The sequence below is a fragment of the Pleurodeles waltl genome, chromosome 12, assembly GCF_031143425.1.
Source record: "Pleurodeles waltl isolate 20211129_DDA chromosome 12, aPleWal1.hap1.20221129, whole genome shotgun sequence".
Classification (NCBI taxonomy): domain Eukaryota; kingdom Metazoa; phylum Chordata; class Amphibia; order Caudata; family Salamandridae; genus Pleurodeles; species Pleurodeles waltl.
In genome coordinates this window covers 142,790,199-142,814,958 of record NC_090451.1, presented here as the reverse complement: position 1 = coordinate 142,814,958, position 24,760 = coordinate 142,790,199, and the positions used below count along the sequence as shown (strand labels likewise).

The window sequence follows — 24,760 nt, the reverse complement described above, 5'->3', positions numbered from 1 at the left end:
AAATGCAAAACCGCCCCATTGACTAAAATGTGATGTGTTTCTTAATACCGATTTCCTAATAGCGATTCCTACTTTGTAGGAACCTCTATTAGGAAAATGGTATCTCTGTACATAGCGTTTTGCAGTTCTTGAATAGAATTTTCTATGAAGTCACTATTTAAGAAATGCAAAATTGCAATTTTGTACATCTGGCTCTCAGTGTTTAAGATAGTACACAGGTTTTCAAAGTGTATTAGTAATGCATAATCAGGCTGTAACTAGTGTCAATATTTTTTTAAGTGTCCATTAAAAGCACGCATTGCAGATCTCAGCTGTTAACACACTTACAATACCTCTCAGGAAGAATAAATCTTTTGTCACCATGAATTTTCTAGTGACTCCATAAATGAAAGTCCATTCTGCCTCCCAAGAAGCCCTTACAATTGGTGATTAACCAATTGCCCACAATTACATTTCTTTTAGGTAGCAGGCACCCTGGTAAGAAGGAATGTTACTTCTTTAGTTGAGTCCTTTCCTAGTTTTCACAGCACCGGGGGTGTTCAGCAAGTAGCGCCTCTGGGTCTGCATTAACTGTTCAATATTAGGACTTTTTAACAAAAGTATGAAAACAATTTGTAAACACGTTGGTCCCCATAGATCCCACCTGCTTTGACCTCTGTTTACATGCAGATTTTCCTTGCTAGGACTATGGTCCTTGTTACCCTTGCTGTGCAGGGTCTAAGCAAAAGAGAAGTGAGTTGTGGGTCTTTTCCCCTTTTTCCCTTTTTTTGCACAAAAAGGCAGGCAGCCTTCTTTGGACCTTAGGCCAAGGAGAGGTATGGGGGCCCACTGCATAACAATTGTGTCTTCCATACTTTACAAAAGGGGCAACATGGCTCATTCCTTCCTAGTGTTAGAGCCCAGGTCGTGTTGCTGCAATGAGAGCAGGGAACAACAAGTCGGAGCTAATTTTTATCAGAAAATTGCAGAGACCCTGTTTCAAGATTGAATGATGGGGAGACATGATGCAAAAGGGGTGAAAGAGGCAGAGGACACAGCCAGCTACACAAGGATGCAGCTATCAATAGTGCAGCAGGTGCTGATGTGTTGGACCCCAGGAATGAGAAGGGCTCACAAAACCCCATTAATGTGTAGCCGTGTTTGTTGATCAAATCCTGTATTTGTTTGATGCATTTTTTGCAAGTCCCACATTTAGTGTGGATTATGAGCTACAGAAACAGTACCCCTGAAATTATCTCATAACCTCTGACCCCTGAACTCAGGCCTGAGCGCCCCTCAACCCATGTTGTAATGTTTTGGGGGTGAGGGGCAGCTTCAAAACATTTTGGTTAGAGGGGCTAAGAGCAAAAACCTTTGAAGACCTGTGGTCAATATATCTGTCTGCATCTGTATATAGTTAAATCTATATGTGTGTCAGTATCAGTCTGTTGGTTTGTATGTATTTCTGTGTCTGCATGCTTTTGTGTCTATGTCAGTTTCTTTGTGACTGTAGATTATCCACACATCTAGTTAAGTGTATGCCTGTTTATCTATTTTTGTCTCTGTGTCAGTCTCTCAGTCAATGGGTCAATTCGTGCCGATGTGGATCAGTCAGTGTATGTGTGTCTGTCTGGATATCTTTCTGTGTTTAGATATGTTGGGACAGCACAAACAGAATGGCGAAAATCTGTATTTTCCATTAACTTTTATTCTAGGTGTTTTCTTAGTGCTCTTGATAGGCCAGGACCTACTTAGTTTGAGTCTTGGAAAAGCAAATAAGAGTTATTGAAACAGGACTCTAGGTTGTCATCAACTGCGGCCCACAGTGGTCTTAAGAAAAATAAACCTATTCCTGCCTGCCTGTCACGTGTCAGTGCTGCAACATCACTGAAGTCCCCTTTTTGATATGATGATGATGAGCTACCTCATACTGTCATTCGCCTAGGGTCTAAGATACAAATGGATTTAAACTGAAAAAACAGGTTATTCTATTTGTACATTGAACTCTCCAAGGCTAGGGATCACAGGAAGTCATGGTGCTGCTTACTTTTAACATTTCAAGTGCTTGAAGGCTCATGGTCCCGGATAATGGTGCTAGATCAACTGATAAATAAATATCTGATTGCCTATTAATTTTGGTTACCCTTTGCCTTGGAAGACTCTACTTCTGAATTTTTCAAGCACTGCATTCTATTTCTCTTGTATTACGGTAGTTCCATAGCCCATGCTGCTTGTGAAGGTTTTTTATATACTTTTCTGGGGCCACACCCAGTCTTGCCCACTCCCCCCATCACCCTTGACTTGCATAAACACACACTTCCCTGGAGACAACTGGCCTTAAGCTGTCTTATTTCAAAGCTCCTCATTGCACCCACAGCCCCTGACTTCTGCCCTCAGAGTGCTTTGATATAGACCTACTTAGCCCTTCAGTCGTGAGGCAAAACTTTCATGCCTCACTCTGGCATGAGGTCCTGCTCCAAACCTCCCATCCCCAGGCTGGCCTCAAAATTGAGTACTTCTTTACGATGGCAAGGTGATAGCCGGGAATCTGTCAGAATGTGGGCACAATGTACAAAAGGCAAACAGACACATGCTGTGGGGCTCAAACTCCTAGTCTCAGGGTGTTCTACTCTGCGAGAGGGAGACAAAGAGAGGGAGAGAAAGAGAGACAGAGATAGAGAGATAGATAGACTGTGTGTGTTGTAACCTTGAAGGGTAGGTTGCACTGAGTGTTGTCTGAACTTGTGTGAGAACTTGTGGTAAACGTTTTAGCTGTTACCCGAAGTGTCGCTATCCTCCTAAAGTGCATGAGGAGAATCACTTTTAATTACCACTAAAGACATTGAATTCACCACATGCTGGAGGGAATCCAGAAGCAACTTCTAATGAGGTGTAAGGATCTACCTTCAAATACAGGCGCTGGGAAGATTGTATGCAAGTGTTGTACGTTCGCCTGTGCTGCAGAAACTGCCACACAAACAGAAGGTGTTGCATACATGCAGCATCAGTGCCCAGTGAACCACTGAGACCAGCTCTAGAGGGATTTATGTCATTGCTCACAAGAAAAAGTGAAACAAAAGTGGAGTGGTGGCCAGGCACCCACGTGTGTACATGTAGAGTGTGGTAATTAGGCTGAGCACTCCTATGATGGGAGCTTTGGTGTTGGCTATAGCTGAGTGCACCTCAAGGTAACGAGATAATATAGGAAGGACAAAGGGAGAACATAGAACTAGTATTTGGTAATTAATAAGCGCAGTCATTCACCACTCGGGTATCTTGGCACTATGAGTAACCTATACTAACAGAACGAAAAGGATCAAACATCATTTATTAATTGAAGTGGAGAGGGAATAGCATGGTTGGACTGGGGAAGCAGGTTCTCTTAAGCATCAATCTCCATTGAGAACGTTCTTCCAACAATGGTGGTGTGTCAAAAATGTGGAACTTGCAACAGGAAACATCTTGAGATCTTGAAAAATGACGAGGTTTATACCAAGTAAATCGAGGCTGGAAGTGTGTTGTTATGAGGTCATGAAAAGCTTTGTGTGCTAGGGAGAGAGATTTAAACAGAACACTTCCTTTAACAGTAACCAGTGCAAAGAGTCAAAGTCCCGGGAAACATGATTATTTCTCCAGAAAACGTAGTACTAGCCTGCGAGGTGCATGCTGCACTAAAAGCAATTCATACCTAGTACAAGCAGGCATATCCAAAGAGAGTGCCTTGCAATAGTTTGTATGTTAGGAAAGAAATACATTCATAATTTGAACTTTGTGGGCAAAATACAATAAATAAATAAATCATGCCTTTCAATGCCTGCAGCTGAAGCATGCACCACCTGACAAAATAATTATTCTGATCTATTTGAGTTAAAGTTGAGTTAAACTTAGCACCCTGATTTTTATCAGGTGCCACAGTAAAAAATGTATCTCCAAGGCAAGGTGGCCAGAAACCAAGGTCCTAAAAAGGAGAGGGTCTACTTCAGTGTTGGCTCTAGTCAACCTTTCTGATTAAGGGCCTGATTTAGCAACTGACGGATGGGTTAATTCATCACAAATGTGCTAAAGTATCAGGAAAAGGCAGAAGAAGACGAGTGCAAATCAGTAAAAAAGCACCAAAGTGATCTGCTATGTGACGTGCATAGTGAGCAGAAAGTGAAGCAAAAGAGAACACTACACATGTTTGTCATGCATTTCAGAGATTGTGTTCAGGATGCACTTCAAAGGTGCTGGTGTAAGGAGTGTGAAAAAAAGAGAGATCTATACTTTTGCAAGTTTGAATCAGCTATGGAGAGGCCAACAGAAAGTTTAGCTCTTTGCATGCACTCAGACTGGCATTTTTCTTTTTGGCCAAACATGAGGTCATTGAAAACCAACCTCAATAATCATGCTTGCCTTGAAAACCTGTATTTATGATTCATCCTATTTTAGGAGCAAGTTCCTAGACAAATGAGTTTGAATTTGAAACTGTTTTTGTCTTAAAGGAAGAGTAGAAGGCTTTTTCAGTAAGTGAAGCAGCAAGTGCAAGGAGAACAGTATGATAGTTTTCCTTAGGAGTTTTCTGACACTTTGGGAAGATTACGCTGATTTTGGCATAAAGTTATTTGGAAGCAAGAATCAAAGCAAATAATATATAGGACTGGAGAGATTTAAGTGAAAATGATTGATCAATACAATAAAGACCTAAAATTCACAAAGTGTCAGGGAATTGCAGGTACAGAATTTGAGTGGCCGGCCCCTGCCGTGTTTGCATGAAAAGTGAATAATGCATTTAAAATGAGTGTAGAGTAGAGGAGTCTGAATAGTTATATTTGGGTGTATTGCCAAATGTGGGAAGATGTTAGTGATACATTAGCAATGGTTATAAGTTTGGAATGGTTTGTCAATTTAGCCCTCAGATAATAGCACCACAAAATTGATATGACAAAATAATCCAGGCCCCTACATCCATGGGTAACGTAACAATTAATAAATTACAGTGTCAAATTACTGCGAACAGCATGCCCCATTTTAACCTAACAGTAACAAATAAAAGAACCAGCAGAGATCATTTCGGACTGGTAGGAAACTAGTTTGGAAGGGCTGTTGCTGCACAGACTTGTCCCTTGAGAGTAATGTGGAAATGATGTGTATTTAAGAGTCAGCTGGTTAAAGTGTTGTTCTGTGTACTGAACTGAAAAAACATGTAAGTATTACAGGGTAGATGAGTCAAGTTCTGGATTAATGTGAGGGGAAAGATGGTGGTTCGGAATCTTCTGACACAATTAAGACATTCTTTGTTATTCAAGCATGCAGAGTTGGATCAGGAAAGCAGTTGAAGGAAGGGCTGTCATCCATGAGTGCATATTGCATGTGACCATGGATGGTGGGCTTGAAAATGTGCACGGGAATATAACTGCAAGGTCATGTGAGTGAGATTTCATTATCTTGTGATAGCTAAAGCAGTTAATAGATGCCTTTATGGTCTTCTGATGTATCTTAATGATGAATTTCTTTTAGTAATGATGATGTTGCAAATCACCCTTCTTCCATCTTTTCAGCTGCCCTGCTTCAAAACTAACGAGATTTTGACTGTCTAGCTCAATACCCCTTCAGTCTTGCACTGTCCACATCAATCAATCAATCAATCAAAGAGACTTATACAGCACGATACTCACCCGTGAGAGTCTCAAGGCGCTGGAGGGGGGGGTTAAGGGGGGGGAAGGGAGATCACTGTTCGAAAAGCCAGGTTTTAAGGTTTTTCCTGAAGAGTAGGTGGTCCTGGGTCTTGCGGAGGTGGGTGGGGAGGGAGATCCAGGCTTTGGGGGCCAAATAGGAGAAGGATCTGCATCCAGTGGTGGTGTGTTTGATGCGAGGGACTGTGGCGAGGGAGAGGTCGACGGAGCGGAGGTGGCGTGTGGGAGTGTGGAAGGTCACTCTTTCGTTGAGGTAGGTTGGGCCGGTGTTGTGGAGGGATTTGTGTGCGTGGATGAGGATCTTAAAGGTGATCCTTTTGTCTATGGGGAGCCAGTGGAGGGATTTGAGGTGTGGTGAGATGTGTTCATGTCGGGGCAGGTCGAGGATGAGTCGTGCTGCTGAGTTCTGGATTCGTTGTAGTTTGCGTTTGAGTTTTTGTGTGGTGCTGGCGTAGAGGGCGTTGCCGTAGTCAAGCCTGCTGCTGATGAATGCGTGGGTGACTGTCTTTCTGGTCTCTGTGGGGATCCATTTGAATGTCTTCTTCAGTGTGCGGAGTGTGTTAAAACATGAGGAGGTGAGGGCGTTGATTTGTTGGGTCATAGAGAGGGAGGGGTCCAGGATGATGCCGAGGTTGCGTGCGTGGTTTGCGGGGTGGGTGCGGGGCCTAACGTGGTGGGCCACCAAGAGAGGTCCCAAGTGTTTTTGTGTGGACCAAAGATGATTATTTTGGTTTTGTTGGAGTTGAGTTTAAGGTGGTTGGCTGTCATCCAGGCAGCGGTGTCAAGGAGTGCAGCGTGTAGGTTGGTTTTGGCGGTGGTTGGGTTGCGGGTGAGGGAAAAAATTAGTTGTGTGTCATCAGCGTAAGAGAGGATGGTGATGCCGTGGGGTTTGAGGATGTTGGCTAGTGGGGCCATGTAGATGTTAAAGAGTGTGGAGCTGAGGGAGGAGCCTTGTGGGACTCCGCAGGTGATTTTGGTGGCGGAGGATTGGAAGGGTTGGAGACGGACTTTTTGGGTTCTGTCGGTAAGGAAGAAGGTGAGCCAGTCCAGGGCTAAGTGTCGGATCCCGGCGTCGTGGAGTCGTGTACGGAGTGTGTGGTGGCAGACATTGTCAAAGGCTGCGGAGAGGTCCAGGAGTATGAGTACTACGGTCTCGCCCATGTCGAATCTGGATCTGATTTCATCGGTGCAAGCGATGAGAGCAGTTTCCGTGCTGTGATTCTTGCGGAACCCAGATTGGGAGGGGTCAAGTGTGTGGTTTGTCTCGAGGAAGTGGGATAGGCGGGAGTTGACTAGTTTTTCTGTGACCTTGGCTGGGAAAGGGAGGAGGGTGATGGGGCGGTAATTGGAGAGGTCGTCTGGGTCGGCTTTGTTTTTTTTTAGGAGCACGGTGACTTCCGCGTGTTTCCAGAGGTCAGGGAAGGTGGCGGTTGTGAATGAGCTGTTGATTATGGCTCGGAGTTTAGGGGCGATGGTGGGCTGGCCTTGTTGTATATTCGGTGGGGGCATGGGTCGGAGGGGGAGCCAGAGTGACTGGAGTTCATTGTCTTTTCAGTTTCTTCGTCAGTGGTGGGGGCCCAGGTGGTGAGTAGGTTGGGGGGTGTGTGTGGTGGGTTTGTGTTGGGTGGGTGGGGGTTGTGTGTGGAGGGTGTGTGTGATATGAAGCCAATAGTCTTTGAAAACAGTCTCTACATGTTAGCATTATCTAGCTGTTCTGTCCCAAAACCTCCTAAACTCAGACTGCCTTGCTCACAGTTCACTCAACTTAGTGCTTTTATGCTTAAGGCCCTGTAGCTATCCTGCTTTCAGCAGCAAGTTGTTGTGCTCCAAAACCTACTGTCTTGAATGGTTCATCTTCACAACATTCCAACCTCAGACTACCATATGTTAAAACCTTCTAGACACTGGCTGTCCTGATCCAAAACTTCTGTCTGTGGCTCCCAAAATTCAAATCACGCCTACTCATAGTGTGTCCAGGACTATACTAATGTGCTACAGAACCCAGTCTTACGCCCATCAATTCAAAGCCTCCTGTATACGCGCTGTTCTTGTCCTAAAATACACAGTATCAGTTGCCCTACTTTTAAGGTTTTGAGCCTCAAGCTGTCCTCCTACTTGTCAGTGCTGATGGATCCAAAACAACATTTCTGTTAGCATATCTTACAGTATTTCCACTTCAGTGTATTTTTCTATAGGTAGTCTTAATTTTTCAAACAGAAAGTTTAGCTCCTTGCATGCACACAGCTAGGCATGTTTCCATTTGCCCAAACCTGAGGTCATTAAAAACCAAGCTCAATAATCATGATTGCCTTGAAAACCTGTATTTATGATTCTTGTCTATTTTAGGAGCAAGTTCCTAGAAAAATAATGACATTGTAAAATAAAAAGCAAGGTGATGTACTCATCCCACAATGTAGAATACTGTGACAAGGCAGGGATAACTACCTTCTGATTCTAGAAAGCTAACCATGCTGCAATGTAGAAGATGTGGTTACCTCTTGACCCCACAACATGCTGAGATGGAAGAGGACCGGTTTTTGTCTGATCCATAATATAGAGCAAGCTGTGATCCAATAGGCACGGTGACCTTGTCATCTTCTTTTAGGAAATTATCATGTTATATGGTACTGTTATTTTCTGTGGGGGAGAACAAGCTTTTTTTAATTTGCCTGGTGTACAAAGAAATGACCTGCAGGCAATTAGGACTTGATTAGGATTCAGTGGTTTTCAAGGACCACCAATACTGATGAGCAGTTACACATAATAAATTATTTCAATGCTAGGCACAGAGGGAGCTGAGTGTCATGGTGAGTTTTGTCATTTTCAGTACTTACACTTCTTGTATTGGTCAATTGTGCAGAGACAGTTCCATTTTAGCAATATCCTGCTGCAAGAGAAACTGCTTGGTCCTCTACAGATGTGTCAATCAAATTCTCTTCCACTGGTTCAAAGTTCTTTCATATGCCTGAAACCCTATCCTAGACCATAAGTAAAAGGTGTGGACAACTGATCAACATTATATTTAAGCATGGTTCATTTTTCCCAAATAAGAATTCTATCGTGCAGCACAAGATCTAGAGCATGTGCTTGGATTTTATATTGACTGTGCGTGTCCAGTTTACAGGCAGGAATTTGCAAGAAACCTGATTTTGGCAATTATAGACTACCAGAAACCCCAAGATGCATGTGTTACACAATAGCATTAGGGGCAAGAGATGTCTCTTTCCTAAAATATGTATACAGTAATATTTGGCTGGTGATTTGACTACATGCTCCAACTTCACATCAGAGGTGCATTTTGTAAATTTCACTACAGCAAATTGACCTATTCTAGAAATCTGGTCAGCTGTTTATTCTGGGTATTTTGCACAGGATATATGAGATGTACCAGGTCAGCTCCGAAAGTACAGCTCAAATTCGTATTCCATGCATCGGTATACATGAAATAAGGAAGTGCTTCATTTCGGATACCTTCACTGAAAATTTAGTACTCTTAGGGCCAGATGTATCATGCATTTTTGCGATCGCAAAAATCTGTTTTGGTATGTATGAATTCTAATTTGTGATTCAGTAACTTGTTACCAAATTGCAAATTGGAATTGCGACTACATACCGATTTGGTATTAGGAAGTGAAATGTCAAGGGCGTCCCTTTCTAACACCGAATTGCAGTGGTATGTAGGAATGCTTTGTGACCAAAATTGCGGTCACAAAACATTTATATTTTACCACCTACTTCAAGTGGGTGGTAACCCATTCGCAAACTGGAAGGGGTCCCCAAAGGACTCCTCCCCCTTTGTTAAGGCTTGTGAAAACGGTTTCTTAAGAGGAGGCAGTGGTCCCATGGACCACTGCCTCCTCTTAAAAAATGAAAAGAAAACTTTAATTTTTCTTTTTAAATGCATCTCGTTTTCTTAAGGATAATAGGCTGCATTTAAAAAAAAAAAAAAAAGATTGCTATATTAATAAGCAATCACAGAGATGGGCCCAGCAGGCCACCATCGCTGTGAATAAAGCCATTCACAATGGGTCACAAATTCCGACCTACCTCATGAATATTAATGAGATAGGTCGATATGCAAGCCATTGGGAATTGCTAAATGAAACTCCTGGAGTTTCATACATTCAAATAGCGATTACGTAATTGCGATTCGCAGATAATCGGAATTAGATCATAGTTATTTGGATAAATGATACATCTGGCCCTAAGTATGCAGTTAATTTCATTAAGGTCTGCTTGGTGAGAAAAATGGTACAGAGTAGGTAAACTTTTTTTTTTAATAAAGGCTTACATTTTTGCACCAACCCAATGTTATTGTGGGTTGCAGCATTGAATGTGCAAGTTCTGTATTTAGTCCATTTTATGAATGAGTGATGAAACAAATAGATATGGCAATATTTGTTTTCTTAATGTTTCCTTCCATCTGTGCCTAGCTCAGGAGGCTCTTTAATATATGACATCAGGGTGGAAATGTTGTTTTGGACTTTGTTTCATCGTGGAACTTCTCTTCAACAATTATAGATTTTAGGCTAGTTGCTAAACCTGTTGTTAAACTCAACTTTAGGTTTAAAGGCTAGGTTACGTTTAAGTAGACGAATATCGACATATGTCTTGGAGAGCTATGTTTAGGCTCAATTGCTACATTTAATGTTTCCTATGCCAGCATTAATCAGAAATGCATTCATAAGAATTCAGTTTGTATCATAACTAATGGGATTTCCGCTTATGGGCCACTTCTAATGTCTTAAGTGGTTGCGTCTATCTGTGTGACAAAAGGCAGAGTCCTTGATCCGCATCTGTCCTCATTTATTAGGAGCTCATTTTAGATGGTTAGAACAAACTTTTAATGAAAAGAGCATTCACTTTTTCTGTAAGGCTGTTTTATATGCTCTCGGTAGAGAGGATCCCAAGATGATGTAGGTGGGGGTGGAGCGTAACTGGGAGTACCTATAAAATTTCTAGCTCATGCTTCTAAAGGTTTGGCTTTAGCGACTGAGATTAAATTGAGGAAATGTAACTAGATATTAGCAATTTGCTTTTGTACTATATTATTTTCATACTCTGGATTGGCAGTCTCTTTGTAGTTTGCAAGTTTTTGCAGCAGTGTAGTATTTGTTCCATCAACCTTATATTTTATGGTTTTCAATAATCAACAATAAAAATAAGAATCCGCATGTCTATATAATGTGAGTCAACTATTGTTTTTTTGTTTGCATGAGTACACACAATTTTAGCAAAATTCGAATTAAGCCCACCAGTTTGCTATGCACCTGCAACTGTGCATGGGATTATAGGCAGCTGTTCCAAGTGCTAAGAATTATTTATTTCAATATTTCTTAATTTTTCTGATTGATTATGATAGACAAGAGATGTACAGATTGTGGCATCTCCGTTGCTCAAGTCCATTCCAATATTGCCACACATTATATATTATCTGTATTCACGCCTTTCTTGTTTTATGTGCTGATCCTGTCAATGCTCAAATCGTGGTCTGGTGTTGCAGAGCCCTAAGGAATCTTTCTTTTTATGCTACTTTCAAAAGATTAAACAGGGCTGCAATCTACTTGCTCCCCAGATATAGTTCACTTTGTGTTCCTGCTTAGAACTCAGAGATTAAATCACACCCCTGTTAAAAGCAGATGCATCTGTTGGATTTGTGGGCTTGTGCTCCCAAGGATGGGGGTGCCGTATATGCCAATACGAGGAATCAACTCACAGGTACTCACTTTATTACGATGAGCCATGCCAAAAACAAATCAGGGGGTCACCATGCTTGACGAATTGTAGCTAGCTCCATATTCTGGAGAAGATCGCTCAAACTGACCCAACAGTGGAGAGATACTGAATTCTTAAAATTGTAATTGGCCTGGATTGTTCGGAAGTTCAGTTCTGGGCAAGAAATTAGAAATTTCACATGGGCACTCATGTGGAATCTCTCTATATGTTTGCCTTATATGACTCATAAAAGTCCCCTCTGTTTCATATTCCACTTGTACTAGTGTAATTCCACCAATATGTCAACACCTTGCCATTCACAACATAATATGACTCTTTGTCAGATACTTCTTGTGCACTCTTTTATTTTTTATTTTAAGCAAATGTGTTCTTCCTTACAGCAATGATCATTTACATAGAGCTTGGTTGCTTCTCTCTTGCCATGCAACGAACTAAGGGCCAGATGTAGCAAAAAAGCAATTTGCGACTTGCAAATTGCGAGTCCCTGCGACTCGCAATTTGCAAGTCGCAAATTGCTATGCAGTACGGTGTCTCAGACACCGACTGCAACTCGCAATGGGGTCGCAATGACCCACCTCATGAATATTCATGAGGTGGGTCGCAAATTGCGGCCCCATTGCGAGTATAGGCACTCGCTAACATGGAGGCCTGCTGACGTCAGCAGACCTCCATGTTAGCGACCTGCTTTTAAATAAAGCAGTTTTTTTTTTTTTGAAATGTAGCCCGTTTTCCCTAAGGGAAAACGAGCTGCATTTCAAAAAAATCCGAAACCTTTTGTTTCGGTTTTTTCAGGGCAGGGACTGGTCCCTTGGACCACTCCCTGCCCTGAAAAAATGTTTTGGGGTCCAGTCTCAAACTGGAAGGGGTCCCATGGGGACCCCTTCCAATTTGCGAGTGGGTTACCATCCACTTGAAGTGGATGGTAACTGCGACTCCATTTGCGACCGCGTACGCGGTCGCAAATGGAGTTGCATACCACTGCGACTCGCAAATAGGAAGGGAACACCCCTTCCTATTTGCGATTCGGAAATGCATTTTGCGAGTCGGTAACGACTCGCAAAATGCATTTCTGCATAGGAAACACGCATTTGCGAGTCGCAAACGGCAGATTTTGCCGTTTGCGACTCGCAAAGTGTTTCCTACATCTGGCCCCATGTTCCTCAAGTGACATCACTTCTGCAAACTGGCACAGAAGAATGTGATGTCAAAGAAGGGACAGTGGGTTAGAGCAAGCATTTGTTGAAGCAGACCACTGAGTCACATTATGTTACAGAAGCCAAAGCAGGCATACATATTGAGAGGCAACCTAGATCCAGGATGGCCAAATCCATTCCAGATTTTCAGGCTATACATTGACTGTGTAAATGAGCAGCATTTAAATATATTGCCGGTAAATGTGTATTATGTGGTAATCCTGAAAATTTGACATGGATCTGGACTTCCTGAAACTGAATTGGACACTTCTGTGATTCGGAGGACTTGTTTGCCTCATCCATCCTACTGAAGGCATAAGAAGATTTTGTCCCTGTAATCCTTTAGGATCCCATGTGACTTGACAGGCCTTCATCATTCACCAGAGCCATTGTGTCCCTTTTTCCCTTCCAGTTATGTAACCAGATGGATTTCAGATAGCCAGGTCCATGTTCCATCAAGCTCCCCCCACCCCGGTGATCCCCGTTTGCCAGCATGGGGATGATGGGGGGAGCTGCTGCATTACTGTTCTTCTCATGTGCTCTGCATCTTTGCCTCACGAGGCTGAAGACCAATGAGGGAGTTGAGATTGGGAGAGGGAGTCAAGGAAGGGGGTTAAAAGAGAAACTGTAAAATTAATCCACCTGGCACACCTGCAAGAACTTAAAATCATCAATGTGGGAGGGGAGAACAGAAATGTGGGAGTAAAGCAAAGAGTCCACGTTGAGGAGGGGGCGGGGGAGGAGGGGACCTATATTGGAGAAAAATGGGAAAAAAGATTAAGAAGAAAAATGATTAATTATTGTCAAATACAAAATACGGATAAATGCCAAGTGGTCTGCAATGGAATAATGGCACAGGGATATGACACATTCTTCAGGAAGAAGCAACCTTTACCCACAACAGTGTCACTGAGAGATGACATCCTAGCTCTTGAGGAAGCAACTACTACCTTCCACATTGATATGGAGAGATGATATCATAGCTCAGGAAGAATCCAGTATTACCCTTTATCTGCTTAGGGAGAACCTGTGAAAGAAACCACCAGAGTTCACATCTTCTCTGGCATTTCTGGTTTCCTTAGTCATGTACATATATCAAGAGAGATCTCATTGAGAAGGAAACTGGGGACCTGGATGGAGATCATCATGAGCTGAGATGGCAGATCTCCATACCCTTCCCTCCCATTAACAGAGCCAAGGCCAGGAACTGAGCTACAGACTTCTCCACTGCAACCTGTGGTGGGTTGGCAGGGAAGATTACTTTAGACGCACACACACAACACCTCTTGTCACATGTCTCACCACTTCGCCCTCCTTTTTAGCCAAGATGACAGTTCGGTTAGCCTCATTGATCCAGGAGTGGTAGCGGCTCGGCAGGTAGTCCAGTCCCCCGTAAATGCCTTCAGACATGGCGAGGATCTCCTCAAAATCATCTTCAGTGGCGACCACAAACTCCAGGGCAGTGTCATCAGCTGGGTTCGAGCCATTAGGAGATGGCAGCCCATTTTCAAGCTTCATTCTGAAGGTCTTGAGAGAGAAACTGCAGAGAAGGAAAAAGCACAAGAGCATCAGTGACAGGAGTACAACTAACAGGCAGATGAAACGTGTATTCCTCTATGCTAGATATGGACATATGTCTTTGGGTACACACAGCCACATACAATACACTGAAAGCAAGTCCAGGAGAATGACTGGTCACCAAGGACAGCGGTGGTAGTGGAGGTATGATGGGCAACAAATGTTTTCATATCAGGATCAGTCAGTATTGTGCCACTGGCCCGCTAATCAAATATGCATAAACCTTCAAATGTGTCTCTCTTTAGAGTTGGCAGGACCTGTGGACCAGGGTCTTCCAAGAGAGACCCCTGATCATCATGTGGCCCACTCCCAGCGGATTAAAGGTCAATTTGATTGGTTTATTTTAGCTCTTGTAGAGGGCCTGTTGTCTGATATGTCTTCTAACCCACTTCATGTGAATGATAATGTGCAATGCCCTGTGCTACTTAAAGTGTCTGACTAGGTTTAACGTCAGCAGGAATGGCAATCACATGTATCTTCCATGCACACAAAAACAGCAGGATATTTTCTAACACTATGGCTACATCAAGAGAGAGGGCCTGAATTACAAAAGGTTTTCTTTGAAAAATACGAATAAGTGCCATATTCCAACTCTGGCAGTCGGTCCACGGTGGGACCGCCAACACTGCTATGATCAGAGATCACGGCGGTCTGGCGGTTGCGGTCCTAATCCATCAGGGCAGCGGTGCAAGCACCGCTGCCATGGGGATTACAACCTCTTTCTCCACCAGCCTTTTCATGGTGGTAGCGCAGCCATGAAACGGCTGGCAGAGAATGGGTGCAGGAGGCCCCCAGGGGGCATAGGCAGTGCAAGGGTCCCCCTGGCCAGCACCCTCGCAATGTTCAGTGATCATTGCGAGGGTGCTGTTGCACCCTGCATCCTACAGCATTGCCACTGGTTCGATTGTGAGCCAGAGACAATGTTGTAGGCTGTTTCTCACTAGGCCAGAGGGCGGAAAATCAGGTTTCTGCCCGGTGACCTAGAAGGAAACTCTTAATGGGCCCGGTGGGGAGGTAGCCAGTGTGGTGGCAACCACCCCATCGGATGTTCGGCAGGCGGTGTAAACTGTCCGCCGAACTCATAATCATGCCCTCTGTCGTTGAACATGAAACCCATCACAGGAAAGTGAATAGCTAGAAACAATAAAAACACAGTAGCAATATGTCTGAGGATTTTGCCTTGCACAGAAAAATCTATTTAGAATAATGTATGAATTCAGAATATACAATGTAGTGCCACATGTTTTTTCTTATTGCTTTAAAGAAATTTATTTCATGCACTACTATATGAAAAGTAGTTTAAACAGAGACTAAATTAAATATATTGTATAGAGATGTAGGAATATTTAGTCATTCTACTCCATATGAACATCTGAATATTTTATCTTTCTGAGAGTGATAAAATGTATATCACTGAGATGGTTATTTACATTGCTACACAATGGGTACATCTTCATTAGCAAGCGCTACATAAAATAGTTATGTAACTGTTAAATTAAGAAAACAAAGATTGAAGTGTAAAGTAAGATTACAATCAGTGCAGAGTACAACACCAAGAGAAGAGGATAGTCTCATGACTGCTGAAAGAAAACTGTTAAGGTGCTTTCTTTAAAATAAACATAGCATAGTTATGTAAAATAACTTAACACACTCTGCATAATTAATGGTATCACTTTGTGTTTTGTGGTTTATTGATGATTGTGCGTTGTTCATCCAAATGTATTGTTAGCCTAAATGGAGCCTCTGTGGAATGTACATTCATTAGAAGTGAGCCCTTGCTTATGTCCGCTTCCACATGTTCCTTATACTGAATGAAGCAGACATTTTGGAATGTCCTATTCACTTTGATCACATAGGGGCTGTTTCTCAAATGCATTTGTGATTATGGGTATATGTTTTTACATGCTGTTAAATGCCTTTTTTCATCAGCTGCAAAGAGGGCACAGTGATTTCTGGTTGTATCAATTGTACATGAATATTGCCTGAACACCGTCATTTTATTCCCTTTTCAGGTGTTTTGGGGCCATTTCACAAAAGTATGTAACAGTATGCAAAAGAATATTTCTTGAGTATTAACTTATATACTTCAAAATGCCTTTGTGAATAGGCCTTTGTGACAATTAACCATATAGATCTTGTAATGGGATTATTGTACAGAAAATAGGACGACTTTTGAAGGCTCACCATATTAGATTTTGTACTTCAACTCCAAGTTTTTGGTGGTCCCAGTGGATTATACTCATGTGCGTATCAACTGTTGCAAAAGAAACATGCAAGCAGTTTTGCAGTTTAGACACCCATGTGTTGAAGTGTTCTATGAAAAGCTCATGTTCAAACATAGCACAATTACTGATTTAGCATGGTGACATTTTTGATCAATTTTCAACTTTTAAATTCCTTAAGAAAATTGGAAGATAAGCTCATCGATAGGTGTGCAACATTTCAATGTATGACTTATGACTAGCCATTTCAAGCAGGGTAGATTTTGGAGGCAAGATATTGTTTGTAAGATTAGGTGTAGGTCAGACTTTTTGGGAGATTCAGATATTGCATAGCATCAATTGATTTATCATAGTGACTACCTAACATAAGTATATTTCTAAATGATCTGTCTTCTTGTCATCTTTGTATTATTGTGTTGCTCTCACTAATTTGTGTAGCTTACAGGCCTTGTAACGTTGGGGGAATTTAATCCATAAAAATACTTTTTAAATCATATATTCAGTTTTTCTGTTATGATCTCTCTCTTTTGTTATCTAAAAGATTACCAAATAAGAACGTACTGAGAAAAAATCAAAAGTTACTTTTATGCCATTATTAGCCCTACAAATATGCTTGTGGAAGTATGTATATGTGGCTGTAAAACAGTATTGTTCACACACTTTAATCTCTGTTTTGTACTGCCTTTTGCAACTGGAGACAAACTTGATATGCTATATGTGTTCTTTCTTCTTTCAAGCTGATTTCAATGTGTTATAAAACCAGTTGCAAGCCATGTTGCCAATGGATGAGCCCTTTTTGAAGATGCAAACTTTTAACTGCAGTCTAGCGTCTAAAGCAGGCATTAATCTGTACCCAGTCAATTTCTGTATCACCTTCTAAGCCTGGAACCAGCTCTTCAAGTTACTGAATCAGGGTCTCCATAGACAGAGTAGACCATGAGTGACACTTAGTCGTAATATTATTCCTGTCCGCTGAGAAAGCTAAAATAGGAGCCAGAATCGCCATGTAATAATGGAAACATAAAGCATTCGGGTGGGACCAGTGCTTAATTTGATCCAGTGATTTCCAAAGCACGGCACCGGCACTTATTTTTGACAGTTGGTGCTTAGTTTTCTGCATCAGGCATTTACTGCAAGCAAAAAACACATGGGAAAGGCGAAGGAAGAAAAAACAAAAACTTGTCACAAAGGGAGAAAGCAGAATGCTGCAAGAGTGACCTGACGGGGCATGGAGTGGCTGTAAATGGATTACAGAGGCCCAAGATGGCTTTAGGTTTACGCTGCCTCAGTATTCTGTGCCACACATTCAAATGCAGCAGCTCCACGTTTCAAAGGAGAGCTTTGGGCACTAGCACGTTTTTATTTACAAATTAAGTGCAAGGTGGGACCCACCTTCAAAACCCATCAACATCGGGGGCCCGATCCATAAAGGTTAACTTACACTATTGTGTAAGTTTATGATTGTTTGCTATTCGCATAGGTATTTTACAATTAGTATCTTTACGACTGCAGAGCCTCTGCACATAAAAAAATAGGACTGTTTTAATTTTGTTTATGTGTGCAGTCGGAAACATACTATTAGCCAAATACCTTTATGACTACCAAATAATGTAAGCTTACACAAAGGTGTACATTTACCTTTGTGAAGCAGGCCCTGCAATGCAATCTATAAATGAAAAGGTGTACATTTAGTACTTATTTATTGTATAGTGCGGACGATCTGTGTTAAATTAGAAACCTTGCCTATTACAGGCCTGCAATGCTCGAGCCCCGATGATGGGATTCTTTGTGAAAGCAAAAGTAAGATGAGTGCAAGTGACTTTTAATGGGCAACAATTTGATCTTCCGCACTACTAGACAAATAAGTGAAAAATTGATAGTTGCAGGATGAATTCTAATGTTGATGTCTGTTGATGTAGGGCTGCGCATGAAATGCATTGAGCCATTTTAATTTGCATCAATTTACAGAGTAAACAGCTCATTTAAGTGTTTGGACACAATCAATCAAAATCAAATAAATGACCCCTTTATTTTGATGCATTCAAATTGACTTTGACAACGGAAAATCGTTTTGAAATTAGTAATGGCTAACAGCTAAGTGGACTATGAAAATACGAAATACTATTAAGGGACCTGCAGAGTTTCTCCAAGCTACGAGCCTACTGGTACTCATAAACTGCACACCTATCTCTTCATCCATTACACGGCTAAGCGCTGCTTCCCATACTATGATATCTGCACCTCTGTGGTCCTCACACATGACAAGGAGACACTTCCCACACAGAATAAATAAAGACAACATACTATCAACCACACACCCTAAACGGGGTATCGTACTACCCATAAAGGCAAGAGCCTCAGCTCCCACACAGGGGTAGTCAGTGCTATATGAAATTTGCAATACAATACAACTGCTTATTGCCTTTTGAACCTCAAAGGTGTGCATTCAGATTTAGTTGTAACAAACTACTGGATGTTTTTTGTTCGTAATAGGCCTCGGAAACCAGGTACTGAGTGGGACCTGAGAGGTAGCTTAAGGTTATGCATTCTCTAAGTGATCTATTTGAACAGGAGGGTGTCAAGCAAATGGCCTCAAACCCATGAGATCACCTGTAGACCAATTCTCCTTCCTGATCCTGAGTTTAGGGGAACACCCACAGTGATACACTGCCTATTGGATGGAAGAATATGCCTTTCCCTACCTGGCACCCTGAAGAAAAGGTCTACTTAGCCACCTGGGCAAACGCTGCACAGTTCCCCTTACAAACCCTGAGTATGTGTGTGAGGCAGTGGCTGTGGTGACAAAATTGAGTTTCTGCATGTGTGATGATACTAAAAGCAAACCAAGTCTCATAACACGTACTGGTTTGCTTCTCTTGGTCCCATTGTCATGACTCATGTTGTCGAAGCTAATCAAGGTTTACGGAGTGTCCTGACATCATTAAAACAAGTTATCTGCTTGCCAAGCTTAGGGTGTACCTGTGAAATTTGTCTTTCCATAATATCGGACCGTGCCACCTAACTGGAACTAAACCAGCACCGAAAAGCTGAAACTCCACTGCAGTTCACCAGAGCAGGATATATTCTTGTCCCTTGGGAGAAAATTCTTAACCTTGTGATGATGTGTAGTTTCCTTGTGGTACCCCAGAAGATGGATACCTCCAGTGATCCATCGCTGTCTTAGCTAGAATCGAGCTAGGGGAAGGTCTGTTTGTCTGTGGTTTGTCTGCCACGTAAGGGCATTCTTGTAGAAAGAAAAACTGCTTTCTGACAAAAATGACAGAAAAAGTCAAGAGAATAACTTTCCTCCCTTCCTCAGAGATCGCCAAGCTACATAGGGAATTAACATGAGCAGCTGACAAGGAACAGTGCCTGAAGTTCAAAGAAAAGCTGCACTGCTGATAAATAGACTGAAGAAAACAGTGATACTGCCTGGTGGGCTTTTCTGATCACTATACCATTAAAAGATAACTTTGGGGCAGATGTACAAAAGCATTTTCCAGACCCAAACGCTGTGATTCACAACATCACAGGTTTTGAAAACACAAAATTGCATTTTCAAATGCATTAAACCCTTCTGTCATGCCTTTCTGAACTGCCAAAGGAGGTTTGTGACTCATTCACAATTTCAATTAGGAGGGGTGTGAAGGGGATGTCCCCTCCTAATTGTGATTTACAAAGGGATATATTGATGGTTTGTGGTTGGCATTGAAGTGGCAAACCTTTGAAAAGTTACTAACAACTCCAAATGCGTGGAAACTCTTTCACAAAGGGAGGGATGTGCCTGTTGGACAGTTTCCCCTTTGAGGTGGCCTTGGCAGGAACAGACATTAGTCTTTTGGAACACTGCCACCTCCCCCCCCCCTCCATCCCCTTCTCACTTTTTCCCAAAGCGCAAACATTTTTTTAGAGTAGCAATCTGTTTTTTAAGGAACAGTGTGTGCCTTAAAAGAAACAAGCTGGGATGCCAGTCTGCCATTCCTTGCAGGCCACCACCCTTGTGATCATACCCAATCACACAGGTTTTCAAATAGTGACTTGCCCACTTAGTATTGATTAGGCAGGGGCTATTCTACAATCTTCGGCAATAGGACATTTTGTGATGCAAACTATTAGTAGTTAGGTTACATTGCATAATTAGAGACAGTTGCAAAATCTTGGCGCACAATTTGCAATCACTGATTTTGCAACTGGCCCTCTATTCTTGTTTTAATACTTGCCAAAGAAGCTCTCCATCCAAACCACATCCCACCTTCTTGTCACGCTGCCCTGCTGAATGAGGCCCTCTCTGTTCTGTTAAGGAATGAAGGTGTCTAAATTTTCCAGGAAGCTTGGAGAAGGGGGTAGGTGTACCTGACAGCTGCATTCACACTACAAACTTATACATTTTTTAATGATTAGAGCCCGATTCTACTCCCAAATGGCCTAGTCTCCAGACTCTAGGAGGGTCCCTGCTTATGTTGCAAATCCTATAGTAAGGTTTATGGTATGTGTCTACTTGACAGTGAGTACTGTTACTCTCTTAGTGGTGATTACGATTTTTGCAGGTCCTGACAAATTGCCAACAGATCTTTAGATTATAGCGAGAAACATGTTGACCTGATGTATAGGGCAGGTAGCGTAGGAAATACCCACACATGATCTCTCTTTTTGCTAGTACCTAGAACAGGGGTACAGGATGCAAAATAAATTGGAGGGGAACTGGATCATTACATCCAGCTTCCCCCGCCTTTTTCTTTTTTTAATCTTGTCAGGGGCTCCATTTAGTAATAAAGGTTTCTCATTTGGATTCCCCTAGTCAATTTTAACACTCTCTTTGGTTCCAATCCCACATTCTTACATTCATCTCTAGCAAATACATAGAAAAGATCTCCAGCAAAGAGCCCCCTTGAGGGGTCCATCAGGCATTGCAACACCGGCCTGACGAGGAGCATGGCCCAAGGATGAACCATGTCACCGGATGGTGAGTGAGGTCCCTTGTTCCTAGTATAGAGTTCTTCGCAGAGACATAGTGACTCCTTCCCAATTTGGTAGTGATGAGCCCCCTCTCTCTTGGAACTGTGCATTCTTTTGTTTTTTACATGATTAGGGAGAATGATGTGCAGGACCATATAAATCTCTCAGATTATTCCCCCCCCCCCTTTACTTTCATTGTCTAAAGGTAAACAGGAACACCTCAGGTCCCAAACTGTTCAAATATTCTTGGTTCCTTTTGGTGGCTCTCAGTTCATTTCTTTCTGAAGCCTCGCCCAGCACTCAAAGAGAAGCCCAATGCCTGAAGGGTTCCTCTGGCAAAATACGTTTTCTACTGTGATGAGTGGTTCCTGAGATAATTTGTTTAGGATTGTTCTATGTAGGTCATAACACTTGCGAGTAACCTTAAAGGACTACTAGGACTTTCAATATGTCGAGAGATAAATACCTCTGAAGATGCAGTGCTCCAATGGCATCAGAAAATTGCAGTTTATTCCACCTTGAGTTTTCTAGGCACTATTAGCCTTATTAAGGGTGTTAGCTCGACTATGGTTAGTGCTAAAAACTTGTTGTTTCTTTTTGTTATGCTTTTTTCCAACAGCTCGCCTTCCTGTGTAAAACAAAATCCATATTACTTTAAAAATAACTTAAAATTGAACTTCGCTGTGTTCCATAGTATTTGTACCCAAAACACTTCGAAGAGTAATATTTATAAGGATTGGTATCTCTATAGAGTCAAACAAGAGGGTGAGCAATGGACTGCTGGTGTACATCAAGTGCAGACTCATATATTTGAATTGCACATATTTACAACTTTGCTTCACAGTTTTACATTTTATGGAAAAAGAAGATTAAGTGGTTTATCCAGGATCACACGAGTTTCAGTGCATTACCTAGACTGAGGTTTGGACCCAGGGCTCACCAGTTTCTAAAGCCAGAAGCTTAGTCACTGCCCACCTCCAGCTTACTGGGGGTACAAAGCGGGTACCTGGCTATTCAACTGAACTGCTTTAGCAGATGCTGTTTGTGTACATGGCTAGGTCCATGGATTTAACCTGTGCTTTCCCCTTCTGCAACCACCCCACGTCTTAGATTAAAGAACTTTTGATACTTTTTGTTCCCTCAACATCTCACCTGTACCTGTTTTTCATTCTGAGCCCAGATCCCCCTATGAACCCAGGAGATTAGATCAAACCTGGACTTTTCGAGTGAATGCTGTACACTTAACCTTTCATTAGGTCTTTAAACCCAGTTACCCACAACCACCCTTCACCCCCACATCCCCTGCCCACGTTCCTCAGTCACCACCTGGTGAGCATCTTTCCTTAAGTCTTCCTTCCATGAACCCCTCTCCAGGTGCCCACCTCACAGCTAGCTTTCCACCACCGGTTTCTTTTCCTGGATCCCCTCACTTCGTACACTTGCCATCTTCTGAGCTCCTTTCTCTTCTCCTCCTTCCCCTGGTGAGCCGGGTTCTCCTCCTGCCCTCTTCTCCCTGTGCCCTTCCCCAATAAACATCTATTTATTTTCCCACCCCTCTGCCCCAGTCCAGCGTACTCCTTTCCTGAGGCTCCCTTTTTGAATGTGAACCCCCGTCGTCTGCTCCCTCTTCCTCCGAAGCTCCAAAGAAAATGTAAAAAATGTAAAATGCAATTAGTGTTTCTTTAACATTTGGCACTGTTTTCCCCTTTATATACAATTAGATCTCAGATTGAACTGGGAACAAGTTACCTTTCGATACCTAGTGATTAATATTTACCATTTCTCCACTGATTTTCAGGATGGAAATCTCGGCAGATCGTCCCGGTCCCTCTAAGCCCAATGTGCTTTTTGGTCTTATCTTCTGATTTCTGTAGTGGGCCACGTGGCACTAGTGAAGATGGTGTGCTAACCCACTGATAGTATTATTTTGCAAACATTCCCCTGCTCATCCTTCATTACTTCTTCAGACATGCCACAAATCTGATTTGGTCGATGCTGCACCGTCGGGTAGCTCTTTCCAATCTAAAACTACCTGTGACAGCAGGTGGATTAGGTCTTCAAGACTTAGAATGCTATTATTCAGCTGCACAGGTCCAACAGTTGACTCGTTGGTTTTCTGCCCACCTCTCTGCTTGAGAAGGTGTTTATCAGTAAAGACTTTTTAGGAAAGCTTAATGCACTGCACATTGTTTCCTACTGACCATTCTACGGATCACCATCTGGGGCTATCATGCACAACTTTCTCTTGCCTTGCTAGAACCACTAAACGCACTGACACGAATAAACCCTGGGCTCCTGCACTACCTTTGCTAAGCCTTCCCACTCGCACAGGACGGCTGGGCTCAGAGCAACTCCATCAGTGACATGCTGCATGTATCTTAAAATTGGGGGATTTGTTTCTGGACGGCGAGCTACAACATTTCCAAACCCTTGTGGCAGACTACTATTTTCACACAGGTTAACTCCTTACTTATAACCACCTTAAATAATCATGAAATGCACTATTTCATGTCTGCCACCTAGCACTAACCCTACAAGAGGTGTGCCAGAAGCTCTACACCATAGGAACTGGTGGCAAACTGATAGCATGGGTGTACAGACCTTTTCTGCAACATGGAAACCACTCCAGGTCTTATCGCCATACTACCTGGGTGAATGATTTGGCCAAACCTCTGCAAGACATGGACTGGGCTAAAATAATGGACTTTCCCACAAAGTATCCTACGGCTATCACTTTAAGTACATTCATAGTGCTTCCTTGGGAATCCATTCTGCCCGTTGTTTGCCATTGGCCTTGTGGTTTGCAACTCACATTTTGTTGTTTTCAATTTGCTGGCTTTATTTGTTGTAGGTTGTGCAGCTTGAGTTTGTTCCTTCCCTTGCCCAAACCTTATTTACAGTGTCCTTCTGAGTGCTCCCTTTCTGTAAACAGGCCTGTAAATCTTGCTCTTATCACATTTGCTGTGCATTCAAAGAACAAAATCAAATGTCAGGCTTTGTCTTCAGTGGGAACTTAGGGCCAGATGCAGGAAACACTTTGCGACTCGCAAACGGCAAAATCTGCCGTTTGCGACTCGCAAATGCGTGTTTCCAATGCAGAAATGCATTCTGCGAGTCGGGACCGACTCGCAAAATGCATTTCAGAATCGCAAATAGGAAGGGGTGTTCCCTTCCTATTTGCGATTCCTAGTGGTATGCAATACCATTTGCGACCGCATATGCGGTCGCAAATGGTGTCGCAGTTACCATCCACTTGAAGTGGATGGTAACCCACTCGCAAATTGGAAGGGGTCCCCATGGGACCCCTTCCTCTTTGTGAATGGACCCCAAATTATTTTTTCAGGGCAAGTAGTGGTCCAAGGGACCACTACCTACCCTGAAAAAATACCGAAACTAAAGGTTTCGGATTTTTTTTTAAGTGCAT

At 42.5% G+C, this 24,760-nt stretch overlaps 1 protein-coding gene across 1 annotated transcript in view; it reads right to left on the bottom strand.

Moving 5' to 3' along the window:
* NAT16 (N-acetyltransferase 16 (putative)) overlaps window positions 1-24,760 on the bottom strand; it is a 112,997-nt gene that overhangs the window by 21,064 nt on the left and 67,173 nt on the right. Inside the window, exon 2 of the mRNA XM_069217555.1 lies at window positions 13,883-14,120. Coding sequence (XP_069073656.1) covers window positions 13,883-14,120 — 238 coding nt within the window. The remainder of the gene's footprint in view (window positions 1-13,882; window positions 14,121-24,760) is intronic.